Genomic DNA, 18,757 nt, shown 5'->3' on the forward strand with positions numbered 1-18,757 from the left:
ACTTATTCAAGAAGAGCAGAAATCCCAATCAGCTTAGAGCCCACCAGGTGTCCAAACCTCCCCCCTGTGCCAGCCAGCTTGTCCCACTGCAAGGGAAAGCTCCAATATTTTAGTACAGGTACAGTCCAGCCCATCACCAAAATGTTTCCCAGCTGCATGAGACTGGAGGTGTGCAGGAGCAATGAGTACTGGGAAAACAGCTATAAACTGGGTACAGTTGGAAACAGCAAATATATTAGACAAGGAGTGGGGGAAGAAAAGGGAGAGCATAACATTAGATTTGCTATGCATTTTTGACTCTGTAAGGAGTCAGTTACAACTTTATAATTTTGCAAGGAAATTTGTGCTGCTTCAAAAAACTTGGCTACGGGGCAACAGGGTCTACCAATCTCACAACTCAAAATCCCTTTTTGGCTCTTGGACAGGTTTTGCAGATGTTTTGTGTGCTTAGACACTGCTTCTGCTAAGCAATTCAATGAGGGGATAGTATCCTCCTGCCCAATGTTGACATGCAGCACTTCCATGAGGGGAGCTATGCTAATCACCAGTTCTGGGGTTTTTCATGTAGAAATGTTTGAGGGAAAATAATCCCAAACAAAATCCATGAGGTAAGGTGCATTTTGTTTATACTCACTAGGTGGAATCACATAAACAGTGAACAGCTCTCAAGTTTTTGTGGGGACTTTAATATGGGATAGAAAGTATATTGTGCTAAAGCCCTGATCAAAACCTCAAGCAAACTGTATACTGGGGAGTGTTTCCCCAAGAGGAAGGAGCCATTATTTCAGGGAGCATGGCCAGTTCTGTTCTTCTGCAATAGCAGGCTTACTTCCACTAGGATAACTCAGAACTGAGTTTTTCACATCATCAAGTAGTAGAAAGTTGGGATTTTTATCTGCTTTGCCTACAGCTGACTTGTCAAAAGATGTTACAATTCAACTCACACATCAATGCTTTTGACAAAGTTATGCCCTATTATTGATAAAGTCAAGGATTGACTTAGAGTTAGTGAGTTGAAAAATCATGTAGTGTATATCTTTATTTCGCTCACTTTTAAATGAGGTATTCAAGACAGAGCAGTGAGATCTTACCATCTCGCCTTTTGGCAGATTTTTGATGCATTGATTGCCTTATGATTTCTTATTCTGTTTTTTGGGTTATAAAATTTTCAGTTCCTTGGTTTGCTTTGTGAATATTGTTAAAAATCATGAAGTTCAATAAAACACCTAGAGACAAACAGTTGTGGTCATGGGCCTGAATAATTTTGGGGACTCCAAGTAAACTCATTACATGTCTACTGTTTTACTGACAAAACTTATGTAAAATACTGATTTCATTTTCTTCTGAATTTGTTACATGCCCTGATATCCTGCAGAAAATTCAAGCATCTGAAAAAAAAATTCCTCTTCTCTTTTACTCTGAATTTGCAAAAATGGAAAGCAACAGCTGTGTCAGAGCCAGAAATAAATAAAAAGCATGTAGCAGGTGGTACCATGCATGTACATCTAATTGCAAGCTAACAATCTGCAAGCCAGCTACCAAATAGTGAGGGGTGAGATCATAATTTGGGCAGAGAAGGGGAGCAAAAACAATGGGAAAGCCAGAGAAATAGTTTTGGCTCAGGAAATTGGTATCTTTATAGAGGAGAGAAATGAGTGTAACTAAGAACAATGAGTTGTGATATCCCTTTGGTTTTGAAATGTTGTCCTCTTGACTCATCACTGTCTAGAGAAACTGGCTGTAGATGCCAGAAATAGTGGGGAAATGATGGCATGTCTGGTTCATGGCTCAGTACAAGTAACCCTGATGGATTTGTCAGGTGAGATGGAGCTCATGGCTCTGAGGATCACAGAGAGCAGTTGTGGGTCTGCTCCTGGGCCTCCTCTCACAGACTGTGTGTGTTTGCTCACACCTGTGCTTGGGAGGATCAGGTCTGTGCACAGCCCTTTTCATTTCCTCAAAAAGGAGCTTTCTTAAAGTACTGGTGGTTTATGGTGTAGATCTCAAGTGCTCCAGTGAAAGGAATGTTCAGATGGATAGAAGGACTCAGGACTGTAGGTAACTCTGGAGTCACAATTGCTAGGCTGGGTCCGAGGGAGTGTGGTATGTATTTGGCAGGTGATTCTCTTCTCAGTTGTGTAGTGAAAGTCTGAAGTCAGCAGGATTACACAGAGGTGAAGCCAGCATGACTGAGAGGAGGAAGCATGAGCCCACTCCCAGCTGCTTTCTCTCCAGAGATCTGATGATTTATTTTAATGCTGTTTTTCACTGATGATCCCCACAAGGCATAATTTGTTTGCATTTTCTGTGATCAGATCAATCTTCCCTCTTATTGTCAGCCATTCACTGATAGCAATCCCCAGTCCTTTCTTTTAATGCTATCTTATTGTACAGATAAACCATAAAGCATTTATTTGCCTGGAGGACATGTGCTACTAACGTAAACTGATTTAGGAAATGCTTTTCCAGAATTTCACTGGGCAGTACACTGAAGGCATTTTGAAAAAATATTTAAAATTAAAGCATTCAGTATAATAGCACAAGCCCAAGAGTGCTTTTTTCCCCGTCTGGCACTCCTTTCAGTGAGTGAAATGTACTCCTGCATAGTACCAATAAGATCATACCTCTGAAACCATCCTTGAAGGGCTTCTATCAAGGTGTCATAGCAGCTCCCTGTTGCCAGGGCACTACTTCAAAAATGAGAAAAGAAATCTGCAAACCTGTAGTTTATTTTCCAAGTTTCCTTCAGAAAGCTTAGTCAAGCCCAGGGTCACTAAGGTTCCTCACAACTTCTCAGGGGCTTTGACTTAAATCTAATCACAAGCAGAAGAGATCTGAATTGTCTTCTTAGAAGACAGCAAATTGTTGACGGGTGAAGTTAGGCTGCTGTTGATGACTTTTAGTCTACCTGAAAGAGCTGATCCTTGAATGGACAATGGGGAATGAATCACAGTCTTTATTGCTTTAGGAAAGTTGCTGAGCAGTAAATTGCCAAGTATAATATTTTAATTAGTTAAGATCAGTTGTTCTTCCCAATTTCCACTGATCACAGTAAACAGCAATTAAGAGCAAACAGCACAGAGTGAGGGTGCTGCTGCCATGGAGCTCAATATTAGGAATAATCAAAGCCAGAATACTGGGCTTATTAGTGCCTAGGCTTTTTGCTGAAGAGTTCTGCTTAATTAAAAGCAGCAGGGACAAGTTGATGGCTTTCTGATCCTGGCCCTGCTGTCTGAGAGTGCTGATGGGGCAGATACTGCTGTGGTACAGAGTAGAAGAGCAATCTCAGTCTGGAGGCCAGAGATGGGATTTTCTCTGTGAAACAGCAGCTTTTGGGTGGGTTTTGTCCCAGAGACACATGAGAGGGGCTGGTCCCTGCCCTCACCCGATCATCTGCATAATAAATTAATGCCAGGGACTGAAAGAGACTGCTGCCCAGGAAGTTTATAATTTATTAATGTAGGAGGAAGATACAGAACCTGCTGGATTACCTGGCTGGCTTCATACTCAGCTCTGAGGATGGTGCTGCCCATCATGAAGGAAGAGCTGTGCTTCCACAAGTACGGTCTGGAAAAGGTATTCTCCCCTCATGTCCCTCCTTTCTTCTCAATGACCTGTCTATGAAGCTCCTTGTAAGACTGGTTCTAGAAGAAGCATTTTCCAGAGCTTTCATTGTATTGTTTTAATTGAGACAAAATAATGGTGAGATACTTGTAAGTTCCAGGAAACAGGAAAGCATCTTCTACTTTACACACCTGGGTATAAAAAAAACCCACAAGTGTCTTAACAGTGGCAGTATTGGGTTCTGCTTTTGGGTGTGTGAAGCCTCCAGTGAAACATGCACTACAAGTAAATTGCAGCCCGTTTTAAGCATTTGGGATGGAGGAGGTTCCCATGACACAAGTGCCATGTGTTCCACATTGCCTGCTCCAGCAGGAGCCTGCTGGCCCTGGGGGATGGAGAGGGAGGCTGAGGCAGGATTCAAACTTCAGGCTTGCTTCAAGGAATGAAAGGATGAGGAAGCCAAACAATAAAGGGTTTAATTTTGTCCTCCCCACTTAAGCAAAGCTCCTCACCATGAAATAATTTTTACCAAGTGCCAGAGAATCTGTTATAGCCACATGTGCCTATTTCTGCTTTTCCAATGGGAATGTGTGTGACAGCAATAACTGCAAATTATTTTTATTTGTACAATAATATCTGGCCATATGTTTAAACTCTGTGTTTAGTAGCAGTAGTTAAACAGTTTTTCTCATGCCTAGGGATTCCTGAGTTGGAAGTAATTTTGTCAAGGAAAATCCTTGCATTTCTGCTACTCTTCTTGCTTGCTGCTGTGAGCCAGTGCTGTTCTCCAAGCACTTTTAACCTAATTTGCTACACATCTCTGCTTGTAAACCATTAATAGCAGATGTTTAAACATGGGAATTCTGGGGTGTGATCCACAACATGCCCTAGAGCTGCTGTCTTTTCCCTGGATATAATGATAGTATCCTTGACTTTTCTTCTCATTTTCCTTTAAATGAAATTTCAGACAATCCATTTCCTCATGGTAACAAAACTGTCATTGTCTGTTTTCATCCTTTCTGCTCCCAAAGACCAAGACCAGCACTTTCACAAAATCCTGAGCCTTTTCCCAAAGTTGTCTGAAGTCTGCAGGGCTCTTCACATTGATTCCTGGAATCAGATTCCTCTTACCAGTATCAGGTTAATTGATTTCCCGCCCCCACCCCCCTCCCCCCCCACTGATAGTCCAAGGGATTGTTGTTCTCCAAATATTTTTTGGGCATTAGGAGATCTGAGATAAGGGAGGTAATCATAAATCATCTGTGTGAAGCTTTGCAGGGTCAGGGCCATAGCAGGCCCTATTTTGTAAATGGAAAGTACAAGTGGAATGCTATCTCATTTCTGAAAATACTCCTGCAGAAACACAACCTAGGGGACAGAAATCCACAACCTAGAGATGTGGAAATTCTAGAAAAAGAACTGTCCTTTTGTACACAGAAATGCTGAGGACAGCCTAACATTCAAGAGTCTAGTTTTGAGCTTTGCTTTGAAGGTTGAACTTCAGTGTACCAAAACCATTTTTTTCTTAATGAGATGCTGCTGGTTATTGAGACTACTCTGAAATGTATTCCACTTAAAGGTATAACTCTGATGACCACATGTTCTACCTATCAAGATATTGTGGCCAATTCCACCAGTGTGCTGTGCCACCTTCAGGTAGAGGAAATTTTCAACTAAATTTTACTCTTCGGAGGAAAAAATAACTCTTCAGTTATTAGTGAGTTTTCTTTTTTAAGATTTAATTTGCAATGATTAGGTCCAGCTGCCTGTAGTAGCAGGCAAAATTCCCCAACCTAGTTCTTGATCTGCCTCCCACTGGGAATGGGCTGGGGCCAAGGGAGGAACAACAGAGTCCCCACACATAACTCCTTGGAGCTGGGCTCTGCTGATGGGCTCTCCCAGCCCATGACAGTATGACTGCATGGCCTGCAGGCAGCTGCACTTGTTAGTCAGAGCTTAGCAACCCTCCTCCTGCAGTGACATCTCAGTCTTTGTAGCTCATGGCATGGAAAATGATGGGAAGTGATTCTTGCCAACACACCTGTTTTTGAAGTGTTAAACACTCCCAGTCAAGACCCAGCATGCTTTGATGAGGTGAATTATCCTTTTTGAAATGTCCTTGGCTTGCTGCCTTGTTCCTTCTCATGACCCTGTGTGTACCAGCAGGTTGCTGCTCTGACCCAGAGATGTCATCTGGTGCCTTTATCTTCATACATACTGTAGGTGCAGGACACACTGCAGCCAGCCAGGAAATCCTGAGAGCATGGATTTCAGGAGCATTACAAAGAGATCCTTCTTCTGCTTTTCAGTTTAAGGTTGCTTTGGACCTCTGCTCTTTGGAGAAGTATTCCCGTGGGTGTGACTGGACAGGGAGGAAGGTTATTAAGAACTGCTTGTTTAATAAAACCTGCCAGTAAGTGTTTTACAGTGCATAGATGAACCCTGCCATACTTTTGGAAATCCCTATCACCTTTTACAAGTTTCTGCATGACTACAGGAGTATTATATAGCACAGTTGTTGAGGAAAGTTTCAATATTATTTGTGTAAATCATGGGGCACACCATGTGGTGTCTAACTTGACAACTTTAGGCTTTTGTCTTGAAGGAATATGGCTGGCAAGCAGGGAAATCCTAGGAGTTATTCTTCCAGAGAATAACTACTGACATTGTAATACCTGGTTAAGCTGCTAGTAGTAGATAATTATCCATTTGCTGATTCATATAGTCTTCCTTTGAGGCATAAAATGGTGTCTAAAATGATAAAAGGCCAACACACAGATCCATAGCTTTTTCTCTAATTTGATGTTTTGAAATGAATGTAAAAAATACATTCTTTGCATGGACAAACATAGATGTAGTTTCTCCTAATACACCGTCCTGGCCCTGTTTTCATCTTTTTCTCTTTAACCTTGATAGGAGTGATCCTTACTGATTTGAAGGTTTGTGGAGAATTTTTGTTTTGTTTCTTTTTATAGAGGCTAATTTTATTTGAAAACCAAAATTTTTTGTAGCTTTTATCTTTCATATTTAAATTTACTTAAAGCACAAAGAAGATGGAGAGAATAGTTTTTCTCTGTGTGTGTGATTCACTTTGCAGGTGTCAATGTAACCTTATATGGAATGAATTAATTTAGGTTACATGAGAATGACCATCAAATTAGACTACATTAGGCATGGGACCAAACTGCAGAAAATATTCTTCTATTGAGGCTACCAGAATGGAGATGGTTGCATGAAGTGTTTATTTGTGCTTTTGTGTCTAAGCAGGGAATCTGAAATGAGTGTGGCTGAGGACACTGTGTTTGCCTGGTTTGAAGAAAAGGAGGCTGAGGGGTGACCTAATTGCTCTCTACAGCTTCCTGATGAGGGGAGGCAGAGGGGGAGGTGCTGAACTCTTCTCCTGGAATCTAGATCCAGTGACTGGATGTGTGGCAGTGGTTCAAAGCTGGGTTAAGATGGGCTCAGACTAGATGATATGAAGCATTTCTTTACCAAGAGGCTGGTCAGACACTGGAACAGGCTTTCTAGACGGGTGATCAATGCCCCAAGCCCGTCAGTGTGTTAAGAGGTATTGGGACAAGGCCCTTAATAACACACTTTTAACTTTTGAGGAGCCCTGGATTGGTCTGGCAGTTGGACTTGGATGATTGTTGTAGGTCCCTTTCAATTGAAATAGTCTGGTCTATAAATTATAAAGTTGTACTGCCTGATTTAATTTCTATTTTTACTCTGAGGAAAATACTAGTGGTAATTTTCCCATTTCATTACTGAGGATGTATCCTGCTATAAGCCACAGCACAGTAACTCTACAAAGCCATGACATGCGTGGAGCTCATTACTGCTGTAACACAGTACATCTCTGTGAGAAGACCTAACCAGTTTTTCTCCTGAGACTCCTAAAAAACCTGGCCTAGTAGGAGAGGCCTGCCCTGAAATTGAGCTGTTTGACACTGGAATAAGTTAGTCTTCCACAACAGAAGAGTCACCTTAACAAGACAGTCTAGGGCCAGTTCTGCTTTCACCAGATTGCAGAATTCTTGAAGGAAACACAGTCTGTAATACAGAGCTGCAACTGTAAGAAATGTCATGGGAATTTTTAGGTTTTCATCATGTTTAGCCCTATTAGATTTAAATGAAACATCCACTAACAATGCAGTTTATGCAGCAGTCCCTTGGATATGTATTCCTTCTGTCTTGCTGCAAACTGTGCACCTCTACCACTGCCATGGCTTCAAGAATCTGAATTAAAGGCACTTGCAGAGTATTCTATGGAGTGTAAATCTTTTAGAGGAAATGAAACTTCCATTATTTGTGTCTGCATCTGCATGACTTGGCTGTGACCTTATGGCTGGCCTCCCAGTGAGCGTATGTCCAGCTACAAAGTTATCTTCCTGACTGGACATCGTTTAGCTCTATTGGTAATATTGATTCCCTGCAGGAAGATCAGACACTTTCACACTTCACAATGGTGCCATAACAGGGGTACCAGCAGCCTCCTTTTGAATACCTGAGACCTTTTCTCCTTTGAAGTTTAAGATTAATGACTGCAAGTCACTGAAAGGCACTGCACTGAAAGGCAGCAGTTTGCCAGGCCTTAGCTGAGAGTCACATGTGCCTTCAAAGTTGGAGCTGTGTAACACAACTAAAAAATCCCTGCTTTCTTTTTCCTGGAAGCAAGCAGTCTTTCTGCCTATTGTTTTGGTTTTTTTCTCTTTTAATTAAGTAATCCCACTTTCTTTTGTCTTCCTCCCTCAAACTAGTTCTAGTTTTCTTTAGGATCCTTTCCATCAACATATCTAAACTGCCCAGGCTGTCTAGTAAACCCTCTGGTCCTGGGAAATCTGCTCCATTTTGCTGTTGAATTTTTATCCTGCTTATCTATCTGTAGAATTTGCTTTTTTGGGAAACTGGCTGAGTGGAATTAGGAACAGCATACCTTTCTTGGATTTTTGCATGGCAACTCTCACCTTCTTATAACAGGACTATGTAATATGCTATCAAGAATGAATTCTTCAGTTCACTCTTTTAGGTTTTTACAGTTCACAATGCTGTGACACAAGGTACTTGAGATACTTGGCATAAAGTCCCCAGGTGCCTGAAGGGCCCTGCAGCTCCTGAGCTCTTGCTGCCAGCACTTGGGCATCTGCTCATTTGTTCATTTAAAAGAGCATGGACATTTCTTTTAAAGCTATGCAGAACCTTGTCTTTGCTGATGAGATAAAAATATAAGCTACTCTGTGATACAAAAAAAAAGGTCAGCTTGTCAGATTAGTTCTGCTGAACCTCTGTTACTTCTTTGCATTACTATGAAAGTAATGCAGAATGATTTGGCCATTGATTTAGGCCAGAAATGGTGAGTGGTCTGCTAATAGATATCTTTGACATTTGTCAAAGTGACAGGAAGGAATTAATGCACTATACAATCTGCTGTGTTTGCTCATGATTCCAACCTCTAACAAAAAAAATGTATCTAAGTGCCTCTCAGTTGATTGAAGTCTTCTTGCAAGAAGCTACAGCTGAGTTACTGCGTCATTCTTTAGGAAAATAAAGCTGAACTGAGTTCTCTATTCTCACAAAAGCTTGTGGAAATGTGGAATATTTTAGGGTAAGATAATGCACAGCCATTGCTTTTGCTTTAAGAATAGTGAGTTGTTATGTGCTGTCTCATCCAGGACTGGCATTCACATCTCCCCCTTTCAGAGCAGAACCAGAGGTTTTTTGGTTTTTATCTTTCCCTTCATTTTGACCGGCAGAGAGTGTTTTCCCCTCCCCTGGCGCACATTCTCCAAGGGCCATCAGCTCCTGCAGCTCTCCTACCTCTCTGTCCCCTGTAAAGCACTGAAAGGGTTCTCCTTGCAGTTCCAGGTCCTTGAACCCGCCAGCTTCAGCCATGCGCTGGGCTCTGACGCGTTACCCCGCACCCGCCGCCTCCCGCAGGGCGGGGCTGCCCGGCCGCACAGCCGGAGGTGGCGAGGCGCGGGCGGACCTTTCCTGGGCCCGTCAAGTCAGCACGGCAGGAGACAAATCACACCAGTAACACACCAAGGAAAACTCCCGGCTTCGTCCTGTGTTGGTAGGAAATTCCAATTTTTTACAGCCCTCGCCGAGATCCCAGGGTTTCACCTGTTCTTGGTACAGGGGTTGTATTAAAGACTTCCCACGAATTATATCCGGTTTAAAAGTGGATTATTGTAGGCACATTTTTATAACAAGAAGAAGTGTTGTTGGCAGCATATTTTAATTATGCTCTGAAGCTCATTGAGGAAAGGATCTGTTCTGAACACAGGAAGCTATATATACACATTTGAGTGCCTATTTCCACGGGGCAGGTACAAGTGCTTGAGTGTTGCTGAACTCCCAGCACATGAGCAATCTGTTAAATGTCTATAAAAGTGCCGGCTTTCATAGGAAGGGGAGGATCCACCACCCCGTGAAAGGCACCTCTTCCTCTTTACAGTCACTGGAGGGAGACAGGCAACTGTGATCATGAGACTCTGATCACATCTGGAGAAGCCCTAACTCTTTTCCCTGATGGTAAAGAGACTCGGGAGAAATCACGTACCTATAACAGGGTAGCTAATTTATTTCATCACTGCCTGATGCCAGCTGTGAACTTAGTACACCTGAGGCTGGTTGCCATGACTGCTGTATATGAACAACTTCTGTGATCTGTTACTGAAGGCAACAAGGTTTCCACTAAAAAGTGCCATTTCTTTAATTTTTCTCCATGTTTAGAGGTTTTTTTTTTTGGTTTTTTTTTTGGTTTTTTTTTGCTATTAAAGGCAGAGGTGTATAGCACGTAGAACAAGCTCACTTACTCTTTGGAAACTACATGTAATGCATGATACATGGTACAGTGTTGCCTGGTCTGAATGGATAACAGCTATAAGGTGCACATGCTGCTTCCTAAAAGCAAGCATCCCAGCATCTCCAGGAACTCCTCTTACTACTCTGCTGTAAAGTCTTCATTGGCTGGAGAAAGCACTAACCCTCTCCAGAAGCCTCAAAATTGGATTGGGGATTTTTTGAAGCACACCCACATCAAGTAAATTCATCTAAGTAAACTACACGAGCTCCTTCATCAGAAATGTCACTGGGATATTTGGGGTGTCCTGAACCTTTTTACAAAGCACAACAAAAAGAATTTTCTCAGATTTTAATCACCAGGAGATTGTTATGCTAATGAAGCCTAACTGGTATAAAACACACAGGAGTGAGGCAGGGCTTACACCCAGAACACGTGTGTACCCAGCTAAATCTTTCAGCAGGTTCAAAATGTTCCCTGCCCCTGTTGCCCACGGGATTTGTTTTCTCTGAGCACATCTCGTCTATTTCAAGCACTCAGTAAATATGCAATTTAGCTCTTCATCGGAAGAAGGAAGAATATTATTTGTCTACTATCCCTGTGCTATAGGCTTCAGATGAGTATTTAGGCAACCAGTTTGGCAGGCCTTCCTGGCTTTGCGTTAAAGATTCCGACTTGCAGCTTGCAGAATAATTACAGAGTTTGCAGAGGTCCGCTCGGCCTCTGCTGCGTTGGTGAGGAAGTTCATGGATCCACCTGGCTTTGAGCAGGGTCTGTTAAGCGTCACGCGGGCCTGGGTTTTTGATATGCTGCTATTCAAGGTGACTTGCCAAAGCATTTCGTGCCTTGTCTTTGTTCTCACTCTACCTGCATTCCCGTTTCTGTTACTGCTCAGTATCAGTGTTCCGTAGTCTCTGTGAGTAACGAGGGGGTGGACACACATTCAGATGTAGAAGGGCAGCAAAGTTCTTTACAAATGAGCTTGAAAACCGCAATCCCCACTTCCTACTGCTCTAACGCTGGAAAGCTGCCAGGATCTCCAGAAGAAATTAAGCCCCAAGACAATGTCGCTTTTGTCCTGGGTTTATTAGTTATCTCGAAATACCTCGGGACGCCTCTGTAAGTAGATATTAATCAAAAAAAAAAACTGGACGCAGTGGAAGGGCAAGGGGCTGGGGCCGGGCGCGGGCAGCCCCCTTCCCCCGCGCTCGCAGGCGAGTGCCAAGCGCCGGGAACATCCGCTGATCTGCGGGGGCGAAAAGGAGACGGTCAAAAAGCGCTTTCCCCTGAGAGGCCCCTTTTGCAAGTCCCTCCCCGCTGCTCCGGGCATGGCCCCGGTGCCCAGCAGAGCGCCCTGCAGGGCAGCTTTCCCTGCTCTGCCCTCCGCGGGGGAGCAGGAGGTGCGGTGCCGCCCCTTCCCCCGGCCGGAGGCGCGACGGGGCGGCGCCCGGCACGGCCACAAAAGGCTCGGGGCGGGCTGCGGGTCCCGATCGGAGCTGCTGGGAGCGAGCCCGGGTAGCAGCGAGCCGCGGCGGCTGTAAAGAACGAGGCTTGCACTTGTCAAGGTACGTCTTCTGCTAAGGGAAAAACACGGTAGGGATTATGCGAGAGGGACGTTTCCCTTCACTAGTGACTCGATGCTGTTTTCTCTCTTTAGTGGTTTAGTTCTGTTCTTGCACCAATTGACTTCGCTAAAGGTAGTGCGCTGGGCAAGGGCTGTTTTGAACATGGGCTTGTGCTAGTCCTGCCTTGAGTGGCACCCTTTGTGCCTTGCTTGGCTGTAGTGTGTCCAAAAAGGATGTTCATGTGCCTTTTCCTCTCTGTGTGTCTGCAGGTGGATTTCTCCTTCAAACTCTTCCCCTTTGAAGACTTCCTGCCCAGCTGCAGTGATGTGGTTGTTGGAAAAGATCAGAGCATCACATGAAAATGGAAACCTCCCCAGCTCTTCTTTCCTGGGACTACCACAAGGCCAAAATCTGCCAGAAAAAGCTCAATTGAGGGCTGCTGCTTTTCCAAATGTGATCACTCCTGACAGAATCCCTGAATTCTGCATTCCCCCCAGGCTGACCAGCTCTGGCTCCATTAACGGCAGTGGCTTCCACCAGGATCACAGTTCAGTGGATGCAGCTCTTGCTTCTGATTATAGCCCCAGCTCTTGCCCACATCTCATTCAGGTGGAAAGTGTTGAAGAGGAGATCTCTGCCTTGGAGGAGGAAAGCACCAATGCAGACCCACAGTCCCAAGCAGCACTCTCCCTGCCCCACTTTCCCAGAGCCCCCACTTCCTATGGTTTCTGCACTTTGCTGGAGAGTCCCCACACCAGGAGGAAGGAGTCCATCTTCCATGGTGATCCACGTGGTGGTCTGCCCAGCCTGAAGCTGTCTCGATCCAGAGCTAACACCTTCAGTGGCAAAGGGAGTATGTCTAATCCCATTGCTATCAGCTTTGCTTCTGTGAGACTGCCGCCCAAGCATCTCTCTCTGCACAGGCAAGGTGCCTGTGACAGTGACACTGCCTCTTCCAGTGATTCCTCTCCATTCAGTTCTCCACTTCTCAGCAGGTCACCTCCCAGACCCTGCTCTCTGATCAAGGCACAAAGTCAGGAGGGATTGCTCTGCAGAGCACTGAAGGACAAGAGCAAATACATTATGCCCAGGAACAATTCTCTCTCTACAGAGGAAAGCAGCTCCACTGATAACAGCCCCAGTGCCATCAGGAGAGCCTCTGAGGGGCTGCTTGGCATACAGAGCTTTAGCACCTCCTGTTCTCCCATATTTCCAGTGGACCTGACCTGCAGTCGGGAGAGACTGGTGGGAGAGAGTACTGTTGTAATGGACAAGGGAGGCGTGTTGAGGCTGTCAGCTGAATACTGCTCAGAGAACGAAAGGCTGCGGATCCGCCTGATCAGTGCAGAGGGTTTATATGATGATTCTGTAGAGCCCAAAACCATAAACTGCTGTATCTCCTTCTCCCTGGTGCCAGGGAAAACACAGAAGCAGAAAAGCACAGTTATAAAGAGAAGCAGAAATCCCATCTTCAATGAGGACTTCTTTTTTGATGGCATTGCAGAAGAAGATCTGTACAGCCTCTCTGTCAGGATGAAAGCAACAAATAAAGGGTGCAGTATGAAACGAGATTATACCTTAGGAGAACGGGAATTGTCTTTAATGAGTATGTTGTCAGTGTAGTGCTTCAAATAGTCAAACAAATTGTCTTCTGAAAGTTTTCTACTAAATAAAGTTTTAGGTTGACTTTTATGTTGTTTTTTGTTTTTGTTTTTTTAAGAATACTTAAAAGCACTGCCTTGGTTGGTGTTACTGTCATGCTCTTGTGCCTTGTTTTGCTGTTTAACACTTCAAATCTGAGATATTGACAGGAGGGGGAAGAAGGGCTAGTTTTTCTTTAGGATAAAGGATTAGGCCATTACCAAATCAAGGCTGTTCTTCTATATAGCTTTCAGGCCATAAAATTCAGGTAGAAGTGTTTTTCACTCTACCTGGTCCCTAAGTGGGTAACAGTCTGTGCACACAGTATACCCTGAACTCTATCGCAGCTCCTTGGTGCAAGATCAGTTCAATGGACCATTTTGACAGCACTCATATTTGCACAAATGAATGTTTTAATGAGCCCTGTGTTCAGAGGGAGAATGAGGTCTTTTACAACAGGTGCATTTGGATTCCCAAAGCTGGTATAAGTTTGTGTCGAGGAAAACAAGATCAGCTGCTGAGCAGCAGCTAAAAGCCACTGGAGGCAGGGCTCTCTTTACACAGACCTACAGTATCAACACTTGAACAGCCTGGGTGAGGTTGCAGCACGGTCAGCATCTTCTTTTACCTTCCCTTTCCATGGTCGGTTTCACAGCCCACAGAATCAAGTTGCCAGGTAATTGTGTTTTGATCAGGAATGTTCCTGAGAGCTACAGCCCACAGCAATTCAGCCATTGAATCCTTTCTGAAGCTGAAGCAGATAAGGTATCAGTGCAGCAAGGGCAAAGGACAGTTTGGGATCTCGGCATTGAATTCCTGCTTCAGTTAATGACTTGCTCAAGTCATTGTCATACAATTAGTGTAATCAATCTGTCCTGTCACCAAGCTATGAGTGGCTGAAGCACTTGCTTCAGTGCCAGGGGAAATGGGAAACACAAAGGTGCAGAACTCCTGCATGCTTGAGACCATCTCCCCTTCTTTTTTTCTTTTTTTTTTTTTTTTTTTTTTTTTTTTGTAATGAGGTTTACTTGGGGCTGTGTAAAATGGATAAATTAGTGGGAGTAGGCAAAAGTGTCTTGAAAGTCCAGGCCTGTTGCTGTTTCCCTTGGGTAAGCTGCAGGCTTCATTACTTGAAGGGAGATAAGCCTTAATGGAGGATCAATCCAAGCAGGCAAGGGGCAGAGAAAACAAAGGTTTACTTTTGTGTTCCCTTTGAGGCTGTAGAAATAAGGCCTTCCTAGTGCCCAAATACACATCTTAAATGCTATTTCACAAAGATTTTAGCAGGATCTCCCTTTGGCCTAGTCTGGCAAGAGTCTAGTTGTCTGCAAATCATGGGACTGCTCACAGGGAGACTGTGGTATTCCTTGGCCAATGAATAATTTGATTCTGTTTCAGACAGAAATACTCCAGGAAGGATAGCAGAAACTTCCTTCTGATAGCAGAAAAAGCCCAAAGGATGTTAACTGTGACCACAAGTCCTCAGAAATGCCTACTGCTAATCCTTGATCCAACCCACGTGAGATGCTTTTAAAACCAGAATCCTTGTACAAAGGACAACTCACACAGGTTGTGCTAAGGGAAGAAATTAAATGTACTGACACACTGCTCAGGTGGAGGTGATGCACTGTCACTTTTATCCTTGAATCTGGGCAAATTTACCATAAGGGAAAACTTAAAGGAAGTGGGGAGAAGTGAAACTAAAAAATGTGACCTCAAGGAAGAATCAATAATGTTGCAAAAAAAAAAAAAAAAAAAAAAAAAAAAGAAAAGAAAAAAAAGCCAATTTAATTAGTTTTTGCATGGAGTCTCCTGGCTCCATCTCAGACTTGTCACTCATCCACCATCACATTTTTAGTTCTTGGGGTTTGGAGTCTCTTCACAGGTATATTCACATGGAGAGATTTTCTGATATAATACAGAACAGTTACAGGCCTCAGAGGATCATGTACAGTCACACTGTGCTGGGTATCTATCTGCCCTGTGACCTGCGCCATGCCCTGCTGACTGCAGGGACACAGAATGATGGGAAGGTTTGAGGTGGGGAAGGGGCCTTTGGGGATTCCTGCTGGAAGCACAGTCAGCCCCAGCAGGTTGCCCAGGACCATGTCCTGTATTGGGCTTAAAGTGTCTCCAAGAATGGAGACTCCAAAATCTGCTTGGGAAACATACTCCAGTGTTTTACCACCTTACCAGCAGAAAAGGGGTTTTTTTTCTGCATAAGTGAAATTTCCTGCATTTTAATTTGTCCTCATAGCCTCTTGTCCTGTCACTGGATACTGCTGAGTAAAGCCTGGCTGTATCCTCTCCACTCCCTCCCAGCAGATACTCACACATATCAATGGGATCTTCCCTGAGCCTTTTCTTCTGCAGCTGAGTAGGCACAGTGCAGTTATGACACAAAATAAATATGCTTCTGAAGTCTGATCTTTTATCAGGTAGAGAAGGAGTTAAGTCCTTAAAAAAGTTTTCCCTTCCTGTCACAGGAAGATAGGTTTCCAACTAGGCCCATCTGTTCAAGTATTTAAACAGGTGAAGGCCACCTCTTTGGTTGGTTCAAAGGAAATTCAACTGGTTTTTAAGACTCTTTAAAAAATGATATATTTCTGAGAAAGCCTCCTCATGGAAGTCTGATGATAGGCCTGCAATTTAGAGGGGGACAAAACAAAGCAGTAGACGACTTGCAGACCCAATTCAAAGGCAGAGTTTCAGCCTGGGAAGGATAGAGGGACTTTGCCTACATTTCTCTGGTAAATAATTTAGATTCAGGTTTTTCTGATAATTTTCTTCTTTAATATGAGAACTTCGAATTAAATACCTATTCAGACACATTAGACTAGACTAGATATGAATGTAACACTAGATGGAAAACAGTTTTGGTGGGCTCTTCCCCCCATTTTATTGTGTCTCTTTATATTTTAGAGTGTTTGAATAATTTTGAATTTTGGGGTGTTGCTTATCAGGTGTTATTAACAATGCAAAGCCATAATATAATTTGAACACTTCAATTAACCTGACTAGAAAACACAGGACTTGTTTTCCTGTGCTCTCAGAGGCCAGTTAAGCTGTAAGTGGTGAACAGCTACAATGCTGCCTATGCTGCAGCTGCTTTCCGTAAGCGTCAGCCTTATTGGGGCAATTACGTAAAACACCTGCATAAGCAAACAAAAAGGCAACTGGCTACTTCAGCCTGGAAAAACTCATGATGCCGCAATGCTTGTGTTAGAGTCAGCAGCAAGAAGAAAATGAACCTCTTGGCATTAGCAAACAGCTACTCAGAGTTAAGAAATATTATCTTCAGGAGTTTTTGGAACTTCTAAAACACCATGAAAATATGGGAGCATAAGTGACTCTTTCAAGCAAAACTCTTGTTTTGGGTATAGTCTGATCAGCTGTGTTCAGTGGTAGTCACTGGTTGGAAGATCACATCTCAAATTTGAAAAAAAACCCCAGACAATTGTTTGAGGAAAAGAAGGTCATTATGCCAAGATCCTGGACTCATGTTCTACTAAGCAAATATTATTTGTTTCACCTCTACTGGAAGTAATACTTTTCCTGGCCTTATCAAATGCAGTTATTTTGAGACTCCTTCTTCAGTTCTGGAGAAATGTTACTCTTGCTAAGCAATGTTTATGTTTTTCTTTCCAGAAATCCACTCAGGTTATCTCAAATACAATTTGACTTGAAATATACTGAGGTATGGTATGGTAAAATGCAATTCCTGTAACTGAGCTCCTTTTCAGGTAAAATTCAGAAGTAACACCAAAGGAAGCAAATACATGTGACCTAAAAAGCCTAGCTGGACAGATCTGTAGGCCAGGGATTAGGCAACACAGTGTTTGCAGTATCAAATTCTGCTTATTGCATCACTTTTTCTAAGCTGCAACCATTTCTCAGACTGCCTTTGGAGAGGCACTGCTGAACACAGCACCTATGCTGCTTCTAAGTGCTTCATCTTCTGCTCCTGGGGCTTGGCTTTTCAGTCAGCCACAGTGACTGTGGTGAAAGACTGAGCATATGATGGGGCCTAAAGAGCAAAAATTCTTCTATTTTTTTAGTCTAGGTAGTAATTACTGCAGGTAAACTCTTAGTTTCCTTAGAGAACCAATGCAAGAACAGTTAGATAAATTAATAAATCTGTGAAAAGCCTATATGTGGGCTGCCAAGCTGGGGAAGTTGTCCTGGAGAAATCTGTGCGAATGGGATTGCTCAGTGTGAGGACCACTAGAGAGGTCATGCCACAAGCTGTGTGCACGGGGCCATCCCATGCTCACCACGCCTTTCCCAGCTGTTGGCTGTTCGGTAGCTGTCCTGCATCTACGCTGGAGCTTCAGCTTACACGGGTGTCTGAACTGTGGGCCATGATATTTGGCCAGGGTAGGAAAGGGAACAAGTCATATCTGTTGATAGCTTTTTACAGCAGGATTAAAACAGCTGTACACTCACAGAATGAATAGTATAGCTAGAGGCTATTTGTTGTTGAGTTCTGTGTGCCCTGAACAAAAAATGTGTGTAAGATTTATCTGCATATTTAAATGAAGGGCTTTTCAGTACAGACTTAATGCTAGTGACTGTCGCTGAGATTTACTCTAATATTATTAATAGTGCCTTAGAAGCAAAGGCTGATGCTGGACAATCTGTCCTTGTAGCCAAAGTAAAATGAAGTTTAATATTGTGGAGGGTCTGCGAACTAACCTACCCTGCACTGAGGTGATTGATGTAAAACACAGGATTGATGCCCCAAAGCCCATCTCAGCCTGGGCTGAGTGCTACCTGCAGAGTGGGGAAAGGCTCTACATTCTTTGACTATTTTGTGCCTCCATTAAGATTGACAAGAAAGTCATGTTTTGTGCTGCTACATCTTTGCATTTAGGATGCATTTTCCTTTTGAGAGGAAAAGAGCTTCCAGTAGTTCTTTGTTCCTGTCAGAACAGAAATAGCTACAGCCCAGGTTCCTGGTAATAGGTGGCAATTGAGGAGAACTACTGGGAACTGAGCACAGTCAACTGGAGGAGAGGAAGGGTCCAACAAACAGGAGTGAATAGAATTCACAGCCCTTTTTGCTTAGATAACCACCATAGGTGGCCAGACATGTCTGGTCTTCTGATTTTGTTATTCCTACTCCACCTACTTTTCTCTTTCTGGCTATAAATATTCTAATGCTGCAAAATTAGCTACCCTG

General features: G+C 43.4%; 2 protein-coding genes across 7 annotated transcripts in view; one reads left to right on the forward strand and one right to left on the reverse strand.

Moving 5' to 3' along the window:
* The window catches only part of LOC100224303 (C2 calcium-dependent domain-containing protein 4C), a 29,793-nt gene extending 16,167 nt beyond the window's left edge, over positions 1 to 13,626 (forward strand). For 2 of the 5 annotated variants that reach the window (XM_072933843.1, XM_072933842.1), the window contains one exon: positions 12,204 to 13,626. In XM_072933843.1, the coding sequence (XP_072789944.1) occupies positions 12,204 to 13,557 (1,354 nt within the window). In that variant the 3' untranslated portion in view covers positions 13,558 to 13,626. Of the gene's footprint in view, positions 1 to 9,423; positions 9,638 to 10,355; positions 11,489 to 11,801; positions 11,935 to 12,203 lie in introns of those variants that run through there. The other 3 variants (XM_032750198.3, XM_072933841.1, XM_072933844.1) reach the window with 3 other exon arrangements.
* The window catches only part of TLN2 (talin 2), a 198,478-nt gene that overhangs the window by 158,811 nt on the left and 20,910 nt on the right, over positions 1 to 18,757 (reverse strand). The gene's annotated exons all lie outside the window — the stretch shown is intronic.

This window comes from Taeniopygia guttata, chromosome 10, assembly GCF_048771995.1.
Source record: "Taeniopygia guttata chromosome 10, bTaeGut7.mat, whole genome shotgun sequence".
NCBI classification, from domain to species: domain Eukaryota; kingdom Metazoa; phylum Chordata; class Aves; order Passeriformes; family Estrildidae; genus Taeniopygia; species Taeniopygia guttata.